The sequence below is a fragment of the Zosterops lateralis genome (genome assembly GCF_965231275.1).
Source record: "Zosterops lateralis genome assembly, chromosome: 3".
Taxonomy (NCBI): domain Eukaryota; kingdom Metazoa; phylum Chordata; class Aves; order Passeriformes; family Zosteropidae; genus Zosterops; species Zosterops lateralis.
In genome coordinates this window covers 18,975,833-18,997,434 of record NC_139764.1, presented here as the reverse complement: position 1 = coordinate 18,997,434, position 21,602 = coordinate 18,975,833, and the positions used below count along the sequence as shown (strand labels likewise).

Sequence of the window (21,602 nt, the reverse complement as noted above, 5' to 3'; positions counted from 1 at the left end):
TATGTCTGCTAACTGCTACTGGATGCATCATCCACAGTTTAAAGCAAAACTTGCCAAAACAGAGACAGTACAGACATCAGTTCCTCAGCACCTTCTTACACTACTTGCCCACTTCTGTTTCATCTCATAACTTGATAATGTGTGTGTAAATTCAAGAGATTTTGATTTCATAAGTTATTTCTACCATTAAGTAATTAATCTGTTATTTTATGGGCTTTACTTTTGCTTATTTTAAGAAACAAGCAAACAAATAATCCTGTAATTAAAGGAATGGACAAAAAGGTAAAAATCAGTGTGATGTATCACTTTCCTATTAAAAAAGGTCTTATTCTTTTTGAAGGGTTTTTAATATCTAAATATGAGAAGCATTCAAATTACTTTGATGTACTTTTCCACTAGAAATATGCTTTTTCTTTCTTCTTTTCCTTTTGCAAGTGTGCAGGTTTGTATGATCTTGCTACAGCTCCATTCAGATGATAATTCAATTCTTTGTGACCACAGTGTGTGTGTGAACCAGTATTATCATGCTTTTACTGCTGTTGAGGGAAAAGGCACATTGTGACATCCCCGTGTGTCAAAATCTTACTCCAGATTTCCATCTCTGTGAAATAAGGCTGCCAATAGCAATTTTGCAGTTGTATGGAAATACAAAGCCACTGGGTTTTCAGAGTTGGCATTTTACTTTAGATTCAAACTCAGACCTCAATTTGTGAAATAATACATTAACAGCTATCAGGTAGTCCAAACTACTTTAAAGTCTTTTCAGCTATAATCACTAATAAGTACCACTTCAGCACTAAATATGGAATTACTCTAATGTATGGCGTGTGCATTGTAGTATATTAAAATACCATCATTTATGTATTATTTTAGTGTGTTTGACAAAATATAATTACCTATAAAGCCAGCAGCTACTCAGAAGTGAAATCTGTGATACATTCTTTCAGAGCTGTTGCAAACTTAGAGAGTTCAATAAAAATACCCCATTAAAACAAACCCATGGCCAAAGGCTGTATTTTCCTGGCAGGCAATAAAATACCCAAAAGCACGCACAGACTGGTCATATGACAGCATGTGCTTTGTTAGTTATATTGTTAAACCTGTCTTTTCTTTTTCTCCCACAGTCACTGGTTTAGTCCTGGGGCTAGGAAGGAACATAGCCAGGTAAGAACTGCTTTGATCGAGAACAGTTTATTTGAGATGTATAAAAGAACTTTTAACTACCTCTGCTCCAGAGGTAGTGGGCTAATATTTTAAGAAATTGTAAACAAAACTGGTATAATTTCATATCTTCTTGTAAGCAAATATAGTAACAGCAGTGCATTTCCAAAATTCTCTTAATTAAAACTCTTTAATTAGTCACTTAATTTCACTTAGGTATTCTTGAGGTTTTAATGTTCAAATGAAAATTCTGAGTTTTCTCTCATTGTTTTGTCAAATGTGGTCTCTCCAAATGTTACCTTTCTCAAAATGCTGGAAATCAAAACATTTTGCTCCCAAAAATCAAGAAATACAGAACCAGTTACACAAGTGAGGAGGCTTCTACAGGAAGATCTTCAATTCCATTTTTCTGCCTTTAATTGGTTACAATGACTACAACAGTAAAGAAGGAGCTGTTAAAATCTCCATCATGGTGCAGATATTGGTGAAAATATCTTAATAGTTTGTCTGCTGAGGCCATGCAGTACAGTCCCTGGGAGATCCAAGCCTAGAGGTTGGATTCCTGTGTTTGGAGGAATATGAAGCCATATTTAATATATGATTAGTAGCATGGCACTTAGTTTTTAGCTTATCTTCAGACATGGAGGAATACCTATCTTTATGGATGGTAGTGTGGTGTAAACAGAATTACTGTCCAAGACTATAAAATGTGAAAATAAATCTGGTCTCATTTCATAAATGTATAGTTAACTTCAGCTAGTCAGTATCATCAGTGCTTTGAAATTTAACATAAACATTCCATTTCTTTAAGTTGGAAAAAATGGGTATAACAGTTGATTTCCTTCGATCTGTGCCACTTTTCTGGTACTTTTGCAAATGTAAATGGATTTCAAACTTCAAAAGGAAATAAAATCTGAAGAGGCTCTGGAAGGTTCATTTTAGGATGATCCATCATGAACAGTTGTAGCTCCAGTAAGTCATAGTTTAAATCTTTCCTGTTCCCTCCCCTTTCTTCTGAACCTCAGCGCAAGCCATACTGTTTACCCAAAACTGCCAGATAAAACATAGTAGTTTTTGCTGTAAATTGTGAGATTCCAGCATGTTACAAATAATCTGACACTTAACCCCTAAGTAGACAGCTTTATATAATTCATATTTAATGGTCATTATTTTGAAATAAATTTCCTAATGGAAAAAACACCTAAAAAAGAATCAGATTATTATGAGTTGGAGTAATTTTTTAAGATTTTTTTGAAAAAAATATTGATCATCTCATGTAACAGGGTTAATTGAAGTTGTACTAGTTACTTCCTTAAAAGATTCTAAGCCAGAAAATAAGGAAATTTTCACAATGAGAAGTACCTTAAGGTACATCATACATGCCAGCACTGGTTTTTGGCCTAGAAGATGAGAAATGTCTGCTTAGCTGGTATAGAATGAATTAATCAATTTTTCTCGGATAATAGTAAATTTGAGTTAATTTTGTATTTTACGTGGGTTTTTTTCATTTTTCCTAAGAGCTATGTTTTCAGAGCTTATTAGAATTTAACTGAATTTGTAACTTACAGATTACTAAGGAATTGTGAAGTAAAGCTAACGTCACGAATTATAGATTTTACTGGTGCATAAAGGGTTTGAGCTTTTTCTTAAGACAGAAGAAGAAACAAAATAAGTGTGATGGTGTAATGTAATTTTGACAACCAATGAAATTCTCACTAAATTTATTTATATAATAAACTATTTTACTGCATCTGAGATCTAGATAGTTTAAATGACAAGAAGTACAGGGAGAATGCTGTAGAGAGTGGGGGAAAAACGTTCAGTTTTTCAGACTGGTGGTATTTTTTGGAGTCTGTGCTCATTTACAGCTTGAAGCTGTGGTTGGCCAAGTCTTAAAGTTGATAATTTCCTAACTTCCACGGGATTTTTAAGTGTTTTTGCTGTGAATATTAGGTCCATTCACCTCTGTTTTGTTTCTAAGCAGTCTTTTATTCTAGCTTTTCCTTCCATATATGAAACAGGTCAAGCAACATTTGTGGGGGTTTAGTTTTAAATAATTTTAATTATTTTAAATAAATAATGTCCAATTTTAATTTTTTTAGTTAAGCATTCTGATGGTTATTTTTTACTTAGTGCACCTTGACTCATCTGACAAACATCATAATGCTGGAAATAGTCTTTTGAGTGTTGGAGATAATCTGAATGAAAAGTCTTACTTGTCTAAAAATAAAAATAAATGACAGCTTGTTTCAGAAGCTGAGGCACCATTTCAGTTAAACAAATCCTTCACTACTCGTACTTCCTCACTATTACAGGAAGCTTTAATATTGTGTTTTTGTTGATTCTGCAGCTTGCAAATTACTAAAGCTCCTGGGGCTTAGAAGACTTTATAACTGTTTCATAACTGCTTATACACAAGTGCTAACCTGAATAGTTTTTTGTAAATTACATGTCCTCCACAAACTTCAACTTCAAAAATCTAAATTGAATTTGTGAAAATTATAAAATTTTACACATATGTTAAGTGTGAAATCGTGAATTGCATAGCTTTCTGTTATGCTGTAAAAATGCTTTAATTCTTACATTTTCAATTATTTAGCCATTTTAAATTAGTAATATATATGTATATTTAGTAAAGTATATATTAGTAAAGTATATGTATATTTACATACTAACTACTGTTGTAAAATTCTGTTAATATTCATCTCAAAAGTCATGGTGAAAGCTATTGACAGATTACTCAAGAGAGGAAATAACTGTATTGTCCAGGCAGAAATTCTAAAAAGCAAATAAAGACATTGTTTGTGAGACTCTTCTGAACATGTTTTATTTTTTTAACAGCTTCAGCTCTTGCGAGACAACCGCTCAGAGAGGGGACACAAGAAGAACAGCTCTGTAAAAACAGCCAGCAGGTAAGTTAATGTGATATTTGCCTTCAGTACAGTTTATGAATTTGTTAATTCCTCAAATCCTTATATAAAAATCACACTATTCTTTTGGGGTACTTTCAAAGGTAGTCTGGGGTTTTTTGTGCCTTACTTTCAAGATTCTTTTTTTTTTGCATGGCATAATTTTTGCATTCTATATGAGTATTAAACCTTTTTTGGTGACCATGCAGCTGCACCTACCAAACTTAATCTCTTTAGAACATCAGAATTAAATGGATGCCAAAGCAAGGTTTGTGCTTCTGGCATGTAAGTTAAGCGCTGGAAACAGCTAAAATTATATTGTGCATATCTGAAATCAAGAAGATAACTCAAATACTATAACATTTAAATTGTTCTTATATTTTGACAATAAACATTTCATTGTGAAGACTTAATAAAAACAAATCTAATTCTATTCTCCATCTTCTTTCCTTCCCCTCAAAAGACAAAAAATTCAAGACTGAATCTACTGATCTAGGAGTCTGTTTCTAGAGGGGTTTTTTTGTGTACAAATCACCTGCTGAATCTATTCTACCAAATAATTATTTTAATTCTAGCTATTTTTCAAATGAGAAGCTACAGAAATGTTTCTCTTGCTATGCACAACACCTTACACAATTTTTATGTTGTCCTGCAAAGATGGCAATGTGCTATGAAATTACTTTCTTTAAAAAGTTGTAATGAATTTATATCAGTGTATAATTCTATGGTATCAGCTGAGACAATTTTCTGTCAAGCAGTTGACTTTTAGTATATATGTGGTCACCCAGACTGAAGTTTTTATATTTTTAGGTACTCTCTTTGCTGATTATCTGGAAAAGGAGACCAATATTTTTAAAATATATTTATTAAATAGGAATCCATTTCATTCTGTAGTAGGTCTGGTTACATGCTCTCAAAAATAAGTTATAGAAGTGTCAGTCATTCATCTATAGAAATTTTGATTATCTCTCTCTATGAAACCTTTTATATTAAAATTCTTTAAAAAATCTGCATAGATTTTCTGGCAAGTTTACTTGTTAAATGATATTTTCACTCTGAATTATAGAATGAGTTAACTTTAGATAGAATTTTCACTGTAAATGCATTCGTACTATCAGACTACTCACACCAAACTGAGAGTTTAAAGCGTGTAAAAAGTGAGCAGTAAGAAACAGATTATATTCAGAATAATTTTAGAATCTTTTTTATGCTGTAACAAAGTAAAACAGTGGAACAATTATGATTCAGAATCATAACTTATGTGTTTGTTATCCTGACCAGTGAAGTTCTTGGGAACTGATGTTTACCTGCACAAGCAGTTAGAATAGAGATTTGTAAAATGGCATTGGAAACCTAAAGTGATCTTCAACCCCTCTTCATATGCAGTCAACAGCACCTTAATAGACTCTTATCCCAATAAACATGTGGCAGGTTTGTGTAGAAGTAAAAGGTGGCAAATCCAAGACTGAAGATTAACATTTTCCAAAAAATACCTGTATTGTTCAAGTAGAACTTACGTAACCTAGTATAACAATATATTGCAATGTACATAATGCCACAGTCCAGATTCATCCAAATGAGTCAGTTATTTCAAAATAATTATTTGTGCTCTTTCACCATTCTCTCTGTCTACCATAGAAACTTGAAGTGACTAAAATATTTCAAACTACAACAAAAATCATATTTTTAATAGGCCATCTGCTGTCTTAGAATTGCAAAGCATGCAGTCTTGTTTACAAGACATATAATTAAAATCCATGGACAGTTCAAGCTAACTCAGATGAGTAATCCCCTTAAAATTGCATACAAAAAGTAGTGGCTGTGACCTTACATTGCCTTACTCTTTGTTGCTAAATGCAGTGAGAGAACAGCAGCAGTGGACAAGTTTTGGACATTCTATAAAATTACTGTACTTATCCAGCATACAGTCTAATCTGGATTTTTTGCAGTACTGAATTTTTCTGGGTCTATTCTGTATAGTTTTCGGGTATCTATATTGTTTGTTTGCCATTCTAGAAGAGCTTGTTTCTGGTTTTCGTATGTGTATTAAGATGTGTGCCAACACACATTTTTCTATGCTTGCCTTTACTTTTCTTACCCCTTTTGGATGACTGAACACAGTTCTTGTCTCTGCGTGTAGACAATATATGTAAATACCCTTATTACATTAGATCAGTGACTTGTGGAATAATTTATTCTGTAAATACATCAGAAAGGTGTGTGGCTCAAAGCATGGCAGTGGTCTGCAGCTCTTGTCATGGAATCACAGCTCTGTGGGATGAGCTTTACTGTACTGGGTTTAATGTCCTAGGTTCCTTCTGTCAAAATTAATGATAATTATCTAATCCTGTACAAGCTAATGTGAACTTTTGCTAGTGGCAAGATAATCAGATTGTAGAGAGCTGTTGATATGGCTGCTGATGGACCAGATGTTAAGGAGGGGCACAGTCCTGCACCATGAAACTTAGAACGAGGATAGATCATATTACACTGATACAGTTCAATATATCTATTTTTGCCACCTATACAGGTAAGATCTAATCTGCAAATACATAGTTTTCCCATCCATTATTTAAGTTGTTAACAGTACTAAAAAGTGTTTTTTTAAAAGCTGCATTTCATTCTCCTGTAGAGCCTTGAAAAAGTTCTGTTTACATTATCTCTCTGCATTAGGATGGGAACAGTCTCCTCCCCAAATCAGCTTCACTGCTTAAAGGTGATAGATAATTCTTCCATCTACTTGTTTTCACCCTGTATTTTTTTGCCAGTAAAGAAGGGTTTTTTTCTGAAAATTTTAATACGCTTTGGGCAAAACCAGCGTGGTTAGCTCAACTCACCTATTTAAATTAAATTGGCTGGTTTTGTACAAACCATATTAAGGCGTGCTCACATGATTTCTTCCTCCAGCAGAGCTGTGGAGATGATAATCTCCAGCAGATGTGTGATAACAAATAGCTTGGGATAGTAATGTCTTCATCTGGCACAGTTGTTAGCAGACCAAATGTCTGTCTGTAGCCCGAGGCTGTGGGCAAACAATTGCACATGATTGAGTTATGGGGAGTTAACAAGTTGCTGCTTGGCAGCTGAACTGCCAGAGCTGATCGTGGGCTCTTTGCCTGCTCCCCTCATGAGGTAAAATACGTATTCTTAAGTCACTTCCTTAAAATCTAACCAAAAAAAAAAATTACCTAAAGGAAATTCCCCATGGCTTAGGGATTCCTTTGATCAGCAATGGGGACAGGGTTGAAGGATATTTTGCTGAACTGCTGTAACATGATTGTGAACATGTGATTGCACTGTTAACTGTGGTGGGAGGGGGACCTCCATCACACAACTGTCTCCTTTCTGTAAATACATAGTGTAGTTATCCTCACCATACCCTTATGAAGAGAGGAGGTACTTTTGTCCTCATTTGACAGAATAACCTGAATACTTAAACGATTTAATATTTTGCCTTTGGCCATACAGTCGATGCCATAACTAGGTAATTCATGCCGTAATCTGGAAGCAAAAGAATTGCAGGTTGGGAAAACCATAGACTCTGAATAAGTTACTCTTGTGTAATTGTTTCCTTTACATAGAGGTCTTGTGTCATATTTCTTTTGTAGTATGCTTCTGTTAAGTACCATGAATTATTTCACCTACGTATTTGGTTTTTCTTACTGTATTGTAGCTATAATTTGATACATGCCTGAATTGAGAAACTGAAAAGAAAACAGCACCCAAATTTTTACCACTTAGTAATTTTTTGGGGTTGAATCTTGATCATTCTGTATTGGCTTTCCATGTGCCAGTGTTCCCCAGAGACCTTTAAAAGAGGGGAAAAAAATCTACTTTTAGCTCCTATGTAATTCAGTCCTGGTTTGAAAGAAGGCTAAGTCATACTCATAAGAGTGGTTTCAAGGTGGAGTAGAATTTTACATGTCAGGTTTCAGCTACCTAACTGAGACTGTATTAAGAATTTAATCAATGTGTGCCAGTCCTCCAGTGATCACCTGAGCTGGCCAGAAGTCTTTGAAGTCTTCTCCTGCCATGGTGAACAACAGAGACTGAAATTTCCCATGTTTTTTGCAACCCTTTCTTTCCCTAACTTTTCTCAGTCCAGTTTAAATTTATGCCTTGTGCTGATACAAGAGGATGACTCTCACGTTTTCACTTCGTATAACTGTGTTCTCTGTGAATTATTATTTAAAGAAAGCTTGTAAGAGAAAAAATGAAAGCAAACCAGAGGAAAGCTTTTCAAAAGTGTGTCATTGTTTTGGTTAAAATTGCAACTTTCTGTCTTTCCCGGTTTTAAAGGATAAACCCTATTTGTGCATTTGTACAGCACTAGTTCATCTCCATCTGATAATATGGAACATGATACTTTTTTACACAGATGTGGCAAATAACATTACAGCTGCTCTTTATTTGATCTTCTAAAGAGACAAAGATGTGCAAGGATTCTGCCTGCTCCCTCTTTCCCATCGTGTCATCTGTTGTTTGGGAAAGAGTCCTAATTTGCAACAGATACAAAACTATTTGTCGAGGTGCAGGTTTGCCAAAAATAAATGAAACCATTAATTACTACATTTTTTGAGCAGCTGTTAATGGATTGGGATAAGAAAACTGTACATTAGACTACTGGTTAATTACAAGAACTGTAATTGTTTAATGTGGCTTTTGCGGAATGAAATTACAATACCAGAGGAGGTAAATTCAGCCAGTTTTTGGAAATTATACACGAGCACATGCACGTACTTACACTGCAGAAAAGCAAAGGAATGCATGGCTGTTTTATTAGGTGATTTGCTTCTGCAATCACATGAACACATATTCTCAACAAAAATGCTTTAAAATAAAGTTATATTTAAACATGCCTTTTAATTCAAGTGTAAAATTATTAAAGGTAGTAAGTTAATGTCTTGTAACCCCAGAGCTAATAATGCAGGAGATTCAGATACAACATTAAAATCCAAATGTGTTTACATCATTAGAAATTAACAACTAAGCAGTTTTATCTCCTCTTTGGAGTGCCATGAAGCAGTAACTGTGCTGTTATGATTGCTGCTTAATAATATTTGCAGTTCCAGATTAAATTATGTGAATGTTTGAGGACACATTGCTTCCCTCCCTTGCTGTCATCCTCAGGGACAACATTATTCCATCAGTTTGGTATTTTTCTTCTCTGGAAAGGATAAAAGATGGTGCTGTTTTGGGAGAGGGCAATTCCTGATTGAGTTTTTCTACCGTGGCATTACTTTTAGGGTGCTGAAAAGATTTTCACTTGGGAGAGGAAGACAGGGCAATGAGAGTTTACTTGTTGTTTCAAAATGTAGCTAATGTGTGATGCTTTATTTTATGGAAATCTTCCACCCTCAGTAGTGGTTCATGGATAGATTTGAAGTATGTATTGAATAAATGCTGATTAGTCACCTAGTGCCTTGAAAGTATCACCTTTTAACTTGCATAATGAGAACTTTTGTAAAAATAGCAGAAATTTTGAACTGTGCTCTGTTTTGCAAATACATTTTTCTGTGTGATCTGAGCAGATTTTTTTTCCATCTTTAATGTAAAACTACAATCTGAATTTTGTTGTTCTTGCACTAAAATCTAATATACTTTATAATGTACATAAACAAGCTGCTAAATGGTACTGAAATTTTGTCATTTAAAATTGAATTCCAGGTACATGAAAGTATGTTAACGAACAGGAAGTTATGTTTTCCTGATTTAAAAAACATATAAAATAAAAAGAAAAATCAGATAACCTCTAGAAATTGTGTACCTCTGGATCCTCTTGATGTGCTGTCTGGATGGAATTTTTCATCTGAATGAACTGTTAGCAAATTTCCCACTTAGAAGTAACCAAATTTTAGCACATGGTGTGCTTGTTTCTCACGTTCAGCTGCATTAGATAACGGTGTCTTGCTCTCTCTTTACACAAGTTTGTGCTCCACAGGCCAAACTTTGTCTCATCTTACTAATACCATAAGGATAAAGTTAGTTTGGGCTTCAGAGGTCTGAAGACCCTTCCTGCTGTCTAAGGTCTGAGGAGGAGCTGTGCAAAGGGGCTTGCACTGTCATTCCACAAACTGTTAAAACAGCAGTGAAGGAGGTTGTTTTGCACTCTGTTTTTTCACCACTCATCTTTCCCATCATCTCCCCCACCATGAGAAATTTGGGGTTGTCTCTCTGTGTTTCTCCACAAAGGCACCTGGAAGCTGGATATTGTAAGGATGAAGATGAACAGCCATTCGTGAAGGAGGGCTTCCCTCTTTTTGATTTTATTGCACATTAAATTCTGCAATTTTCAGGTTCCTACTAATCTCAAAAGGATCCCTGAATATCATATGTGTATCATACACATAAGAATATCATACCCCTAGTGCACCTTAACTAAAATTCTGAGGCATAAGCACACTGACTTCTATTTAGACTGTGATTTTGTGTAGCGAGAGAAGGAGTTTAGAAAAAAAATTTGATAGTTTGCTTCAAACTACATAAAACTTTAATGTTTTGTCTTCCATTTTTGAGCTACTATATTACATACTTGGATTTTTAATGTTGCTTCTTATTTTAAAATATTTTGACCACAACGCTAATGCTTGCAATAATTTAACCTAACTCTGTATGACTGTAATCCAGAACTTTAAAATGCTTTTAAAATCTTTTTGAAAAAATACATTTCCTCTGTACTGAGCTTATTTAGTGAATATCCTTCTTGGTAAACAGATATGTATCCAGAAATACCTGGAAAAAATAGTGTAGCTGAGTGTATTAACAAGTCCTTCCATTAAAGTATCTGTTCAGATCCATGTTTACTGCTCAGGTCATAAAGACGTTTTCTAAATCACTTCAGAGCTGGATTGAGGCCCATATCTCTCAAATAGCAACAATGTTGTTGCAAGATGAAGAAGAAACCAAAGAATATTTGCTTTAGAATTTGTGAAACAATAATGTCCTGTAACAAGATGACATTCTATTTCTGCAACCTCTTTCCAAACCACGTTTCACCATTGCACGAATATGAGCATTATTGTTATTATGCATTTATTCACACAAAACAATAATGGAACTTGCCATCAAAAATATTTAGAAATATTCTAAATTAATATGAAATTCATATTCTGAGTTAGTATAAATATAAATTTCCTATATTGAAAATGTGAAATCATGTCATTTGTTGAAGAAAACTGAAAGTTTTTGCTATCTAATTCTTGATAGAAGTATATTTTTTGGGTTTATTCCCTCAGTGTTCCTTGGTGTCTTGTTTGTACACCAAGATATTGGTTTGGATTTGCCTTTGTGTAATTCATATACTTTTGATCAATTCCAACTCATGCCCAATTATATTACACTAAATTAACATAATTCAACAGATGTTGATATTTAAATGTTTTCTGGCATTCACATCTTGGACAGCTGTCTTAGAGCTTGGGGAAAAGGCAAACATTTAGAGTTAAATGCTGAACATATGCTTAAATTACTAATTAGAACCAAGAAAAAACAATGCATTATCCTTTCTGAGGGCAGTAGGCCTCTACTACAGAACTATTTTTTTAGGGTCTGTTTTTACAAATAAAGTGCATGAGTGACTTGAGTATGGGTGTCAAATCGTACATAGTGATGCAGGTTTTTAATTTCCATCATGTGCACTAAAATTATGCCAGTTGGAGTTGAATGGGTTGGTTTGTAGTATTCAGATAAATTTTGGACAACTACTGCGTCTGAATGACAGAAGTGCTGCTAAAGATAACACCAAGGAGTGTGTTAGGATATAAGTGATGAGGTAACCTCGTGGGCTAGGGAAAGATTGTATTCTAGTCATAGTAGGATTGCACCAGGACCTTCAATAATACAGGTATGTCACCCTTATGCTTGAAGTTATGTTGTGAACAGATTGGAATTGTATGAAAGGAGTTTGATAGAGTTGCATGGGTTTATCACATCTTTTTAAGATGTAATAAAAGGGAAATAAAATGCATAGCTCTTCTGGTTAATGTAATGGTTTTCACACTTGCGGAGGTAGGTAAAGCGATCTATTGTATAGATGATGTCATTCTTTAGAGAAATTTGAAGAAAAGCTTTGCTGTTTGAAAAGATGAGGAGGAATCAAGCATGCTACTGATTTCACCTGAATGTTGTCTGAGAAAAGTGACAAGAAAGCAAAAGGGCAAAAGAAGGCAGGTGGACAAGGAACCATCCCTCTCTACCTGTCCATGGGACATGCATTACTGCACATGCCACTCTTCTCTGGGTGTTCCAAGTAGACGCCAGAGGCTGCTTTCATGTTTTGACAAGCTGTGTACCACAAAGGAAAGTGGATATCTTTCTTTATGAATTTCCTTAGCCATTGTTTCAGAAACAAACGTGCCTTGCATATTTCAGTTTAATATTATGAAATCATCATGCATCTGTTCTGTGGTTATACTGATACCAATGCCAGAGGCAAAGATTAAGTATTCGTTATACCTAGATAATACAGAATAGTCTTCCCAAATTTACAGCCCCAGTTGCTTAGTACGTGCATTTGGAGTGATACATTTTAATTTAATCCATACTTCTGGAGATTCAATCAAATGGAAATGTAGAATTTTATGTTTGTCTTAATTTAATTAGCTATTAGTGTTATGAGATGCTTAGAAAGACATATATAATATGATTTTAATGGTGTTTGCCTCTAAACTTATCATAAACTGTTCGGTTGACTCCAATGCTCTTGAAGCCACTTGTGGTAATTTAGGAATGATCAGTAAGAGTTAAAGTTCCTCCAGACTCCCTTATTTAAGCAGCACTACAGGATGTGTTCCACTGGCCACCAGATACGGCAGTGTCTGCATTTTAAGCCATGTCAAAACAAGATAGGCTGTACCACAGGTCCATTCTGTGTAAGGAGAATCATTTATGTGATATTTTTGTGTAAAAGATACTTAAATAATGGGAGGTTTACTCAGAATATTCTTTGATTTTTATAAAATTGAGCTGTTGCACACATTCCAATTTTTAAATAATTTTATTAGCTTGATTCTCTGGATTCCACAATTGAGTTTTGTTTTCTCCATCCTTAACTGCTGCTGTGAACATTGCTTCATGCTCTTCCTGCTCCGTCTCAGTTTGTAAGAAATTGTCCGGTAATTTCAAGCTTAAAGTGAGTTAAGTCATCCCTACTGCATTCTCTCTACAATCATATCCATATGAATACTTATTTTTTATCCATATTTTAATAGAATTGACAGTTTCAGTTAGATTTCCCCTTCAAATTAATTCTCTAAAGTCCCTTCTGAAATACAAAACAGTTAACTTTTTCCTTTTTGTGATGTCTTGTGAAAGAAGTTTACTTAAAAACTTTAGTCAAGCCTCCCCATTAGCTGAAGCATTCAGTGGTGGTAAACTTGCAGAGTTCTACAGCCATCTGCAGGAATGCACTGATACTGTGGCAGAACGGGGTGTCACTGTTTACTGTGTGTTTCTTCCTCAGGTGAGAGATGTTAATAGCACTATAATGGATAGGCATGTATTGATCATTATAAATTCATCTAATTATGGAGTAGAAAGCAGTCTTCTTGAAAAACATTATTACATCATAATAATGTGCTGTAGTAGATTTTCCAAGTTAGTGTACAGAAATTTGATAAATACTGTTAAACAAAAAACGCTCCCCCACACTTGCCTTCATTAGTAAATTTTGATTTTTTTTTTTTTTTTTTTACTCCTGAGATGATAGTGAGTACAGAAGCAAGTAATAAACCACAGAACTAGAACACGTGTTCAGAAGTATGTGCTATTCTGCAGCCATTTTAGTGTGTTGCTCTTCTCAGTGACTGGTGAACTTTTAACTGTGATAGTGGCAAGGGTGAAAACTACCAGTGAAAGAGTGAAGAACCCCGTTGGGTCCCCAGTTGCTCAGTAAGTTTATTGCATTTAAAGCAGCTTAGCCGTAGGTTCCCCCACAGAACAAGATGTCTATTTGGAGAATGTAACCACATGGTCTATGGACTGCAGAGGTCAAGAGTAGATAAAAATCTGACATTGCCTGTTACAAATGTCTTCTAGAGGTGAATGTGTGTAACTGCTGAAAAGGTATTTGTCAAAAATATTTGCCTGTGGAGCTATGAAAATTATGGAAAAAGAGATTGTGTTGTGTAGGCACGGATATAAATGTTTGGGGAGCTTAAAGAGACTATTCTAGACATGTTACCACAGTAAGGGCAATTACCTTAACTACCTTGAGAAAAAGAAATTATTAAGAGACTGCCACTGTTTAAGGAGGAAATAGCAAAATTTCCATCAGAGGGAGCGTTTCACAAAAATACTTGTCATTGCTTCACATGTCATTGCTTCTATGAAAGTTTTTACTGTATCAGAATTTCTGGGGTTTATTTATGGGATTTGATAACTAAACTTTGCGAGGTTTACTTATTATTTCAATAGGTTTTTTCTGTTATTTTTTTATTGCTGCCTTCCCAGCCTGTCTTCATTTTTGAGACTCTTATTTACCATGTAGAAAGGGGAATCTAAACACTGTGTGCAAGATGAAAAAAGAATAAAAATTGACAGCAGCTTTTCCAGTGATTTGTTTAATATGTTGAGGCATGACACAACAACAACAACAAAAATTCTTGGCATGCTAGTGTAAGTTCACACCAGCCTGGCTTTTGCAGCCCTCTTATTTCCCTCTGCCACAACTTTGCCGCTGCTGTGACACTTGCAGGCCTGCTCGGCCGTGGTGCAGCTGATGCCCTGTCCATGCTCATATTTTTCTTATTGACAGTGAGTGTTCTTGCCAAACGCCAGGGACCATAGTCACATCTGTTTGTCTCCCAAGCTTGTCTGAGGCTGCTTGGGAACACTTTTTATCCAGAGGGCAGCTTTAACTAGGCCTAATACTCCGAAAAGCCTCTATTTGTAAATGCATACAATGAGGCGACAAGTTCCTGTTGTCTTTCCTTAAAAATTATTCCATTTGACACTGCTTGCTCCAGTCCCTGTCACCAGCATGTCAAAAGCCAGGTTTTCAGGCAAGGTGGTCTTAACAAGTTTTATTTTTTTCCCTAATAAAATGCCTAGCTTCCCTCCAGAGCACTATTTATAAATGATAGCTGGAAGCAAGCTAGGGGTAAGTAGAGAGAAGGCAGGCAAATAGCTTTCTTCCTTTCTGTAATCCACGCTCTTCTGATTTAATGCTAAGAAACATAATGCTGAACCTAGCCTGATTGAGGGTCAGAGTTCTCCCTACTTTATAATGCCCCCATTACAGGCATTTCAAAATGTACTGTGCAGCTTCACAACTCTGCTCCTTTTTGTTTAACCTGCCAGTTCCAGAGCAGTAATAGTTCTTGTCTGATCCTCTCTAAATAAATAAATAAATAAGAGCTTTTTGTTTTACTGTGATTTACACTGGCAGAGCATATCAAATGTTAAGCCCTGGTGCAGGCAAATGGAGCTTTACAATCACAAGTTGGCTGAACATTTGATGGTAGCAGCCATCAAACTGGATTTGACAAAACTTAATTGGTGCTCCAGCATATCGTTATGTATTTGCGGTGTAGGGAATTTTTGACGACAGCAAAGAAATGCCCACCCTCACCTTGGCTGGCAATAGGGTTGTTGTGATCGGCAAAGGCAAATGATTCATTTATGCTGAAGGAACAAGGCTGCCTTTCAGACGTTCATTGATTTTAAATTAAAAAGTAACTGCTGTGTTCTACATGAAGGGTGACAACAATAACAAAGTAGTCCTTACTTAGTGTTATTTGTTGCAACTCCATTCCCTGTGCCTAGAGGAAAAGTGGGGAGACCCCAGTACCATAATCTTACAGATCAATAATCTAGATATCTCAATGTAGTGTAACAGATAATCAATTCTGGTAAAATAACTCAAATACTGCTCACTGTTACTGTTGTGGCTCAGGTCTTCAGGTTCAATTGCCTGGCTTTATTAATTTTTATCTTTCATCCTACTTGTATTCCTGGAGACTTTCTTCCTTTTTCATTCAGAAAACAAGAATTTTACACTGTAGAACATATTATTTATCGCACGATTATTATGCATGTTTGATACCGATGTTAAATACTGATCCATTGGTGATCAAACATCTAAAATAGTTCTCTCTAATTACTGTTTCCCCATATTGTATTTAAATATTCATTTTCTTTATTGTACAAAGTTATGAAAGTGTTTCACTTCATGATTTCTTTCTAAATTCAGAACTGGCAGTCATCATCTTGTTAGTTTACTAGTTGAACTGTGTTGAGTTTCTGCGTATTAAAATAGGATGGAATTTCATGTTGAAATGGCAAGGAAAATGTGTCTTAGAACAAAGGGAAAAAAGTGTTGAAATAAAAGTTCACTAGGTGAAGGTAGAATGTACATCTCTGTGAAACATAAGTTTCTTGGAATATTTTATTATTTAAATACAAGCACTGTGGTACTTGTTAATCTACTGTATCTTTTTAGAAGAAATATACAGAGGATTGTCATCTTACTCATCAAGGCATTGTTGTCATTCTTTTACATTATTGAGCAGATCTGGGGTCTCTCAACAGTATATGACAATTTGTTATTCATTTAGAAGCAGCCCAGCTTTAAAAAGTTTATAAATGCCGTAAAGGATAAGTCATATATCCACACTGAAACCAGATCCCATGAGTGACAGTGTTACTGTGCTGCAGTGGATTGTCAGATGCAATTTTCAGCTTGTACCTTTACCTAAATTCACTACATTTATGTGGTAAGAAACACATTTCTCATTAGCATTTATAGATACATATTAAAATTGTGTACTTTAGAAATTACTGCATTTTCCTCCCCCTTCTGTTCTGGTTCTTTAAAAAAAAAAAAAAGTCAGGTACATATTTTCAATTCTACAGGCCTTGTATATTACTTAAGAAAAATAATAACTGTAATTGTCCTTTGAGATTCTGTTCCAAAAGTCAACACTTGAAAATTCCAAATTTGCCATTTTCTGTGGTACTGACTTCTAATAGCTGGGTTTAATACAATAATTTGCTTGTTTGCCATCCTCTGCATCTCCATCAATTTTCCAGTCTCCAAGTGCAAGCTCGTAATTGTTCAAGAAGCCTACCAGATACTATGATTCCATGGTGTTCTCACAACTTGCCAGTGAATTAGAAGAGGATAAATTGTTATGCTGCAAGTTTATTTCATGCACCTTTGAAGAGTTTACTGTTTCATGTTTTCTCATTCATTCTTCATCTTACTAAAAAAAAATTGCTAATATTTTCCATGTAATAAATGCTGCTCTGACAGTCAAGCATTACCAGCCAATTGATAACCTACAAACAGCATTGTGATCTCTTTAGATAATTAATCTTCGCTATTTTCCTGTCAGGAGCAACAGTGTTTTTGTTTTATGTTGAGCTAGAAAGATTGCCAGTTTTGAAAATTAAAAAGCATTCCCTTTATATTTATATTTATTCATTCCAGTAACAATTTATGATGCTGCATTTAGATACTGAGCACTTGTCAACAAACATAATTATGTTTCGATATAAACAAGATTGGTGGCTTGACTGCACAGCTTCATCTTGGTTGAGAATGTTTTGATATAGATTCAGATTATACAAGCTGTGTATTTATGTGGCAGTTTTCTTCCTTTGTTAATAGTTTTCTCCTATAATTACTTGCAGGCAAACCAGTGTACATTTAGGATCATTGTGCATGGGAGACATCAAGCGGAGAAGGAAAGCTGCTCCCCTGCCAGGACCCACAGGTAACCAATTTCCCTGGGACAGAGCACAAACCACAAGATGTTAAATCTCTAAATACAAAGCAGTAGGTCAGTGACCTGGGGAAAAGCTTGATAAATTCAGTAACTTCCCATATAACTTCAGATATGTTCTATCCTTATTTATTAATAAAGATTAAGAAATAAACAGGCTTCCTCCATTCTCCCACGATCGTTGCCAATTTCCAGTCCTTTGTAGCACACAGCACTTCTTTAAAGGCAATAAATCTTTTTTCTTATACTAAGACAGCAAAGATTATTGCTTATGTCTCTTCAAACATTACAAGGAAAGAGATCTGAGACGTCTTTGTTTTCTGCATATGAATGCTCTAAATATCCTGCACAATAAAATTAGGATCCTTGGTGAATTCTTGGGTAAACAATCAAAAATGTGGTGATAAAGCTGTGAAACACAGCTTTAAAATTAGTGCTGTAGATTAAACAGGACACACTTGCAAGCACATTTCTGAAAGATTTTTACAGATGCGAGGTCACAGCCATTGGTTGTGTTTTGCTGATGTCACAGCTGTGAAATGACTTTTTCAATACTTAGCAATGATTTATAGGACTCTCATCAGTTTGTTGTATTAATTATATATGTGCGTACTGGAAGGATTAAGTTGTATGTGTGCCCATGTGAGCCTTTATATATATTTCTAATTCAGAAATCTGGATTGCATATCCTAGTCATACATAAATTACTGCAGCAAAATTTGCAACAAATAGAATTTTCAAATATATTTCAAGTAGATGTCTTTAGAGAAGCCTAATACTTGTATTCTAACTGAATTCCCCCTCCTGAAACTTCTTTGTTTCAAACCTCAGTGGCAGAAACAGACCAGGAATACTATTAAAAATGTTATAAAAGCACCTTAGTGGCAGCAGTATGAAAAAAAGAGAATGTATGGGTCAGCTTCTAAGACTCTGAACATATGTGAACTGAGAAAGAAAAATACTTAATGGCTGAAGAGAGAATAATGTAATTATTTCTACAAGGTGATTTTCACTTCACAACTTTCAAGTACTAGAGGATGTCATTTTGTACTGAGAGGTTATCAAGTATCGTGAAATTAATTTTATTATTCATTTTACCTTGGACTTTCAGCATTCAGAATTTTATTTTACAAGCTGGCTCCTCTGCGTAACTTTGCAAAGCCAATATTTTGATACTAAGGCAAATATGTGGTCATTCAATGTTATGTGTCCATGAACTCACAGTTTTAGAAATTGTTTTGCCCCAAAGTTTGCCTTTATATGAAGAGCAACAGAGCATAATGGTGGATAAAGGTATCCACCATTAACTGATGTGCCTTCTTTTCTTTTCAAGTTCAAGGTGTTCTTATCAATTTTGTTGTGATCAGGAGGATTGAGAATTTGAGAAATTTTTTGTGGTCTTAAAAAGTTGTTTATCTACACTTCATCCTTGTGAATTTTTGAATTCACATTGAATAAGCTTGTACCTATGTACAGGTGATGTGTAGCGTTCTAGAGATTATTGTAGTTTTCTCAAAGGCTAACCTTCCTACAGCTAAATTATTGTTTGTCTGTCACAGGTCTTGTTTTTTGTCACTGTTCCATATGATTTTATGAAAGAATTACGGGGTTTTTTTAGAATAAATGTACATTTGCAAATTTGGATTAAAACAAGAGATAGCTTATTTGATTGTTCTTTTGGTAGTTTAATTAGCTAAGATATTGGACTAGATGGGTTTGATTTTATGTAGAAGAATTTGTGAACTTCTTTCTTGAAAGAAAAAAAGGACAGAAGTTGTTAACATGAACAGAAGCTGGAAATGAAAAAAGCATTCTCCTAATAATGTTCATATTTAATATCACAGTGAAACCTAAAAGGCTATCTGTAAATTACTCATTTACTGCAAGTGTTTTCTTTATATGGACTGCAAATTTGCAAAATTTTGTCTTAGTCAATGTGTTGGTAAGAGTCCTTTCTAAATTCTCACCTACATTTGAAAACAAAATACATTGGCAAATTAACTCTTGTAAATCTGCACAGTGCTGAAAATGGTCATTTATGCCTTTATGTTCAGTAGTCCTGATGGGAATGACTGGTGATCCTAACGAGGTATTGAAACGTGTTCTCTGGTTTTGAGTCTCACAAGGGTAGCACCTGCTACTTTCAGGCACCTTACAAAGCCACAGACTTCTGTAGCAAGCAGTGTGATTGGTTAAACATTTATTAATTGTGACAAGAACACCCAATTTATTTCAGTACTCCAGCTTATTTACTGCTCTTTCACCTTTGTATTTTGTATTGAAAAAGTAAAATGAATATTGATAGAGTTAGATATTGATTTCTAAATTTATAGCCCGTTCTCAGCCTGCAGTCAAAGTCACATACCAATAGGTTTGTGTATATTAGTAACAAAGGATGTAGCTTTACTTGTACAGCATTGAGAAACTATTGAAGCAAGAAAGTTTGAGCAGCACAGAGCATTTTATAGTTTCAAAAATGTCATTTGTAAAGGTGAAGAAAAGATGTGTTGAATAGCAGTGAAGAAAATGGGAGTTAATATAGGCATGGATGGTTAGGAACTGACATTGATACAATTGATACAACTGACATACTGATACAATAGTGTCATATTCTGTCTTTTTTCCTAGGATAAATTTTCTATTTTGTGGATATTTCATATATCCCATATGTGTATTGTTGAACCTAGGTAGTTAATTAATCAACAAAAAACTGATACTAGTAAAAATTGATTACTTCCCACATTTGAAGTATGAGGTGTTGTACATTTTAAATACTCTTTTGCATGACTTCTTCCATGAAACCAATATTATTCCAGTCATTCTGTTCGTATGTGAGAACAGGTCATTCTCAATGACCTTCTGCCCCCTCTGACTACCTGAGTGGTAGAGCTATTTCATGTGACACCCTGACATATTTCACTGCAGCAATGAAGTGCTCTCAAGTTGGTATAAGGACCTCTTAGAAAAACTAATCCATTGTCTTGGAAATAGCCCTACCAATACTAGGTCCAGTTTAATGAAAATAATAATAAAATAACAACAAGAATTTTGCTAGAGGAAGAACATTCTTTGCAAGGTAGTTGAAACACATGCACTGGGAATATTTGCAGTAATTTCTGTCTTAGATTATCTAGTTTAAGTCTCATATCAAACCAATAGGTGCTATAGAATTTTAGATACTTTACACTGAATATTCATTTATATTGCAAAACAATCTTTTTACTATGGTGTTGCATAGTATGGTTTACAGTTTGGAGCAGTGTTAAAAACCTGCAAAAACCAATTATAAGAAAAGAAAGCTATTTTGTATTTAAAATGTAGAAAATGTTTATATAAAACAGATAAATTACTATGCATGTAGTGAACACTTCAATATTTACCTTTTGCAAAAACAAATTTCAGATGTCATATTCTTTATCTAGTTGCATGTTGCATGCACATGCTGCACTTCAGGCTGGTCCTGATTGAAATGACCAAGTTAAAAGTCGCATTTTAAAGAATGTGTTTTAATGAAAAATATGACAGTTTCTTAATTACAGCAGAAATACTGAGCACTGCTGTAATGCCATCATGACTCACTTTAACAAGGTAATCAAAAGGGTACATGTTTTCATTCCTTTTTAAAAATTGCCAATGGAACAGCTAAGCAAACTATTTTGCTGATGCTTAATATGTCAGTGATTAAAAATCAGACCTGAATATCTGCAGAACCAAAATGATGATTTGAAAAAGATTGTGATTACAGTGTGATAACAGAGGTGGCTGAGGCTAAGTTTGTCGTGAAGGTCAACTTAGTGTGTTAGTTTCA

The 21,602-nt window shown here is 34.7% G+C and overlaps 1 protein-coding gene across 1 annotated transcript in view; it reads left to right on the top strand.

The window, feature by feature from the left end:
* GPATCH2 (G-patch domain containing 2) overlaps window positions 1-21,602 on the top strand; it is a 119,228-nt gene that overhangs the window by 84,958 nt on the left and 12,668 nt on the right. The window contains exons 7-9 of the mRNA XM_083857928.1: window positions 1,125-1,164; window positions 4,003-4,073; window positions 17,703-17,785. Coding sequence (XP_083714054.1) covers window positions 1,125-1,164; window positions 4,003-4,073; window positions 17,703-17,785 — 194 coding nt within the window. The remainder of the gene's footprint in view (window positions 1-1,124; window positions 1,165-4,002; window positions 4,074-17,702; window positions 17,786-21,602) is intronic.